The sequence below is a fragment of the Neodiprion lecontei genome, chromosome 4 (genome assembly GCF_021901455.1).
Source record: "Neodiprion lecontei isolate iyNeoLeco1 chromosome 4, iyNeoLeco1.1, whole genome shotgun sequence".
Lineage (NCBI taxonomy): Eukaryota > Metazoa > Arthropoda > Insecta > Hymenoptera > Diprionidae > Neodiprion > Neodiprion lecontei.
In genome coordinates this window covers 8,293,550-8,299,758 of record NC_060263.1, presented here as the reverse complement: position 1 = coordinate 8,299,758, position 6,209 = coordinate 8,293,550, and the positions used below count along the sequence as shown (strand labels likewise).

At 35.6% G+C, this 6,209-nt stretch overlaps 1 protein-coding gene across 1 annotated transcript; it reads right to left on the bottom strand.

Annotated features, from left to right (window-relative positions):
• Nucleotides 1-420: 420 nt before the first annotated feature.
• On the bottom strand, nt 421-4,213 carry LOC107223775 (ras-related protein Rab-27A). The gene is made up of 5 exons (XM_046736566.1): nt 3,659-4,213; nt 3,394-3,464; nt 2,986-3,100; nt 1,414-1,526; nt 421-1,126 (listed from the first exon to the last, which is right to left on the bottom strand). Exons 1-5 carry the CDS (start codon nt 3,800-3,802, stop codon nt 943-945), a joined length of 627 nt encoding a protein of 208 aa, XP_046592522.1. The 5' UTR covers nt 3,803-4,213; the 3' UTR covers nt 421-942.
• Nucleotides 4,214-6,209: the final 1,996 nt, after the last annotated feature.

Sequence of the window (6,209 nt, the reverse complement as noted above, 5' to 3'; positions counted from 1 at the left end):
GGTGAAGCGATTGGAAGCACACCGTGTAACTGATAAATATTGGAAAAGGATCCATTACAGCATGTTTCAGTAATTGAATTTGGGTACATTGACTAGTTAGGTTCAACACGATATCACCTATATGTATATGCATATGAAAGTTGTTTTTTAATAAAGTCGCTATAATATAACGAACATCTGGAATCAATACGATCTGATACAATATTATGGTATCGATAATATTGTGTGAGTTCGTATTATCTTTGAAAGTCTAGTGCAATAAATTACAAGTAAAATTGTTTGCTTTCGTCAGAATTTTAGTTTTTGGTATATTTTCTGCTATCAGAAGACTAGAAACGTTAAAAGATCAGCCGTTAGCTTAGTGATATTCTAATTGACTACATATTAAATTCGGCGATCAGATGTAAGACATTGGTACGAAATTTTCAATTTTTTGTCACAGTAATACTGTGACGTAATTATTCACAGTACAATAGTCTGTTATCCATGACATGTTTAGACCCTGCATCATTGTTTTTTAAATTGTAAATATTCTTAAAAATTCTTACACGTATGTTGGACGTATAGTATAAGATCAGAAAATTTTATAAACTGACGATAATCAATCGGCGTTCAAAATTACTTCAGCATTGTATGGGTACATTAAAATTTTTTCAATACCAACATACATTTTTTACTATAATATTTGGCCCATATATGTAAAGTGAAACGACTCATTTTTTATGAGATTCTAGACCCTCTTGGTTCGAAGTATGTTTTCTTACAAGCAATATCTTGAAATTGAAAAAAACCTGAAAAACGGTGACAAGAATAAACGAGATTCCTCCTAATGCTAGTAAATAATATTGATGTATAATTCGTGAAATACATAAAAATATGGCTGAAACACGCGGATGAATACTGGAAGAAAAATACTCTTGCGAGAATCACAAGCAGCCGTTATCAACAGTAACAAGACGAAGTTGATGGTGGAATATCTGTGTCGTGACAGCGAAGACCTCGTTGATGCGGCAACACAGACTTGTCCACCGTAGCTTCCATTCTTCGCATAACACGGTCAAGCAGCACTTCTATTGCTCTAGCAACATTCTGTCCTGTAGCTGCACTGGTCTCTAAGTAGCCTAGGCTACGGATCATTATTACAGACTGTTACTAAATAAATCTGTGCATACCTCCGAGATGACGATAAAATTTTATTCATATATCGCAAATAGACAATATTTTTTTGTTCTTGAACGGAAAGACTTTTGATATTGACAACATAGCATAAGACATGGATTGAGAAATCGGCTTTTCAGAATATCAAATGTAAATATAATTGATAAAAGGAACTGTGAATTTTATGCTGGCAGATTAGCTGGTCTTTATTTTGTCTCTTCTTGAACGAATATAATGAAGTTTCTAAAAACTTACCCATACTTCTCTGCAAGTTCCCGCGCTTTGTATTCACTGATTACACGACGGTCTTCAAGGTCAGACTTGTTTCCACAAAGAATTATGTCAGGGTCTTCGCAGTACGCATGCGTCTGTGAAATAAATAAACAAATCAAGGCACAACCGAATAAAAGGTTTTTTGATATGAAAACAAAAACGTGATAGGTACTGAACACAAATTATAAATGTAAGTACTATCATAGATTACTTACAATTGTATTTATAATTCATCAACCACCTTCCATAAAATTTGTATTGTGCTGACAATGTGTAACTGTATGAATTACGTGCACCCTCAACTATCAGAAAATTCATACTTCGAATTGCAGGGAATTTTTTCAGCAATTGTAGAAAAAAGTGTAAATTTTAAAGTATGAAAATTTTCAATAGCAATATATGTAGGTACTGAGGTCGCTGTTATTGATGAAAATAGATATAAAAACCGCTAAGCAAGTAATAAAAATAGCAAAGGAAACTTGCATTAGATTGATAATAAAGTTGATAATTGATAATCAGTCTTTGAATAATGAATGTCTAAAATAAAATTTAAAATAGCAGTGTTTCCTCATCGTTCGCGGAAAATTGCGAGGCTGAATTTAGCAGCCAGAATTAGCAGCCCAACGTTCTAATGTTCCTTTGAATAAAGTAGTGAAGTCCGAAAGTCAATATTTTTTGAAATACCTCGAACCCCCAATACTTTTATAGAATTGTGAGGATAAAACTGAACTGCATTTTTCTATTTCCAAAAAGTTCAACAAGTTTCGCTGCTAACCCTGGCTGCCAACTTCAGCTATATCATAAAATTGTGGATAAATATCCTACTACCGGTATAAGTATTATCAATTATAGTTCATGTGTGTAAGCAATATGTGTTAGATGTAAACACACGAGTATTTCAAAAGATATCTGCTTCTAACTTCCTGCGTAGCTGAGCATATCAGGCCAAGTAATTAAGATTGTTTAACAAGGTAGCGAATTGAAAGTAGGTCACGAATAAAACTGAATAAATTTTCAGTTTAAAGATAAATTTTAACTCTGCCAACAATTTTTGTGTAAAAATCTTTACCAATTGTCTATTTATGAAAATTCTATAGAGAATTTTGCAGAGAATTTTGCGAATTCTTTAGAGAAATATTAAATTATGTGACTAGATTTTATTGATTTTTATCAGAAACGTTGTTTCGTGGAAGTCTCTCGTTTCTTAGGAATGATGCAAACAATATTTCATGTATTATTACTAGGTTTTAGGAGATAAAATCTGCCATGACAAAAGGTCAAGGTTGAAGTTAGTGTAGTTAATTTGTAGAAAAAATTGTCGCTTCCAAAATTTAGGGTTGTCCAAAACTCAGTGAGCCCCAGTAAAGCAAAACATAATAATATTTTGCAAATTCAATTTCTTCCGAGTCACTCTCTGAAGCTTCAGAATAGTGATTTATTTTTCATGTTTCACTATGTTAATATTTTTAGACTTCAAGTTGTGAGATATGGACTGAATTAGAATGATTTCAAGTAAATACACCCTTATTAAAATGATATATTTATTTAATATACCCTCAGCTGATCCAGCCAGTTTCTGACCTCCAGAAAGGACTGTTCGTTTGTCAAGTCAAACAACAACAAGAATCCCATTGAATCTCGGTAGAAAGCTGTAGTCAGACTTCTAAACCTGGGAAAGTAATTTGAAAAAAGCAGCATAATTAATGAGTGAGTAAAAGTACAGAATTAAATGCACTGACTAACGACGCAAGTAACTTAAATATTGCTATGAACAAGCAACTATTTCAACAAAGTTACAACTTTTGGATGATACGATATAGAGAAACAAATTCTTTGTTTCTTTTTAAAATAAAGACAATAATGTTGTTACTACGATATTGGATTCGGATCAGTACTTAGATTACTAATGAATGTTCATCATTATGTTTGCAAGCTTGCAAATAACACGAAGGCTATAATTACCTTTCTTGCCCAGCTGTGTCCCAGAGTTGTAAATGTATTCTCTGGCTTCTGCCGTTCATTGTTTGATACACCTGCAATAACAATTTCAAGGAATAAATTAATGGCAATCTTTTTGCTGCTGATTAAGATACCAGCTCTCAAGATTAGTATATTCATCGATAACGCGTCATCGAAATGTCAGACGGTTGAAACATCATGGAAAATATGAAATCCACTTCTGATGAATAGATTAATTCGGTAAGAACAATTATAATTAAATTCTTACCAGTTTTTTTTCTCTAAAATCAATCCCAACGGTCGATATAAATCTTGAATTAAATACACCGTCTGTGTACTGATAAAGGAAGCTTGTTTTTCCAACACCAGAATCACCAAGGGCCAAGAATTTAATCAAATAATCATAATCCATCTTTTGGACAGATGGATCAAGTAAGCCAATTGCCGACTTGGATTAGAAAATAATGAGTGAAGATTTAAAAATTAAAATGTATTCAAAAGGCAAGGAAGTACAGCGGACACATGATTAGTGGACTCAGCTGACAATTTTTGTCGGTAAACAGTCTTATTATTTGTACGCGCGAAACTACTCGGAGCTTTTTGATTTAGACACCTGTTGCCGACGCTAAAAACCGATTACGTTCGCTAAAAACAGCGAAATATCATGCGAATGCGGAGCAGAGAAATAAAGAAATTTGGTAGACTGTTCACTGACAGACCGGATTATAATTGGAAGAACTATAAACTACACTACGGTAAAAATACAAATAAAACCGTGTCACCAACTCATCGCACCTCACAGTTGATTGTCAACTGTCAACCAGCTGCTACTTAACTATTAGCAACGAAGATCGACTTCCATAGAAGCGTACGGCTTATCGGCCGTTTGAAGCGAAGCTTTCCGCGACTCGTAAATCCGTATGATGGCTCTACCGTCGGCCGATACACACCGGCACTGTACACATTAGGGTGCTATTTCATGAGCAGTAAATAGCAGCAGCAGCAGCAATTTTCCCCTATCACTTCCGGCGCAAGTTTCTGCTGCTCGCAGTTCAGTTTTTCGAGCGACAAGCCACAAGATCACAAAAAGCCACGACCTATTTCTTGAGCAGCGCTGCTGCTGCGTAAAATTACCAGACTGATGCTAGTGAAAACTAGTAAGTTACTAAACCACTGCTGCTTTTTACTGCTCATGAAATAGCACCCTTAGTGTAGAGTACTGTACGTGAGCCACACGCATGGTACGCAATAGTAAAAACATAGTGGCAACTAGATCTTATGCGTTTTGATTAGTTGCCGCTAATTGCGCTGCACACCGCCGCGCACATGTAAACCCACCCTAAAGGTGGATTTTCATGGTCGTCAAATTGTCGCCACACTTATGCCTGGTCTACTCATACGCTTTAAGTGAGGGTCTTCAAGTGCGCCTCCATTAAAGCTGATGTGTAGCTGAGTTTATATGAACTTTAAGCGCCTCCCACTTAAAGATTTTCTGAATCCCACTTTAAGCTTAATTTTCAGCGAGAAGTAGTGCCAACCGTACCGACATGATGGATATATCGAAATCTCGTGTGATTTGAACTCGTTCTTTGTTCTTTGTGCTTCGTTCTTTTTTTCGGTCGGCATTTTGCCGTAACCAAGTTTGGTACATATTTATTACTCAAACAATTATTGATATGAAAATATAATCCATGTTGAAGTATCACCAGGGTTTGCAACAAACAAAATGCGGTTTGAATTACAGATGAGAGATTTGTTGATTATAAGCTATTCAAAAAACGGAAAATAAAAGATAGATAGGTTATTATTAATTAATGAATAAAATTACGGAGAACATTGCATTACATTGCTTCATATATTGTATCACTGAGGTTATAAACACTAACTGACAGTTCTTAATTAAGTTCTTCTCGTTACTCCGTTTGATGGCTACAAGGCTTTTTAACCTTCAAGTGCCACACAGTTCTCATTTTAAACCCAACACCGTTGCAGGCTACCCAACTCAAAATAATTTTTGTCATTAAAGTACTGTGTGTAGCTGAGTACTAAGTCCATGCTGAGTACACACTTTATCCCAAACAGACTTGAACGTACTGACTTTAAAACCCCCACTCAAAGTGCATGTGTAGACCAAGCATTTTAGATCATATACCAAATTAACGCGGCAGCGCTACATCGTCGGCGGCAAAAAAATACTGATGATAATAGGTATCGACGCAACGGCGAAATGCCGCAAGTCTAACAACCATACGTGAGCTACGTGGTTAAGGCAGTAATTCTCAGTTGCATTAACGTTTTTTGAATCATGAGGATGAATGAGATTATATTTTCTTACATATCGAACAACTACTTATAAAGCTTATAGACCAGTTTTACGAAATACACTGCAAGCAACGTATTAAGAGATCCAGCCGAAAAATGAAAGATTTCGTTTGCAATTCCGCTGCTGTTGGTCCTACGATCTTTTTAATGTCCTTTTCGCATTTCTGAGAGTTCGATCAGTGCCAATAAGGTCCTGAAAAACGGTTCTAAGACCAGAATTTCTGAGCTCTAAAAATCAAAAAAATACCAGTCCGACACTGCCAATCAGCAATCCTAAATTTTTACATTCTTCGATTAAGAATGTAATTGATATCCATTGGCTTAACCACGTGAGTTTTGACGCGCGGCATTTTGCCGTTGCGTCGGCACCCACTTCCATGAATGACATTTCCCGATGACGTCTTTGCGCTGTCGCGTCAATTTGACGCTCGTGAAAATTCAGCTTAAAACTATTCATCAGTGTTGCCAATATAAATACAAATCCTGTTTCGAAACGA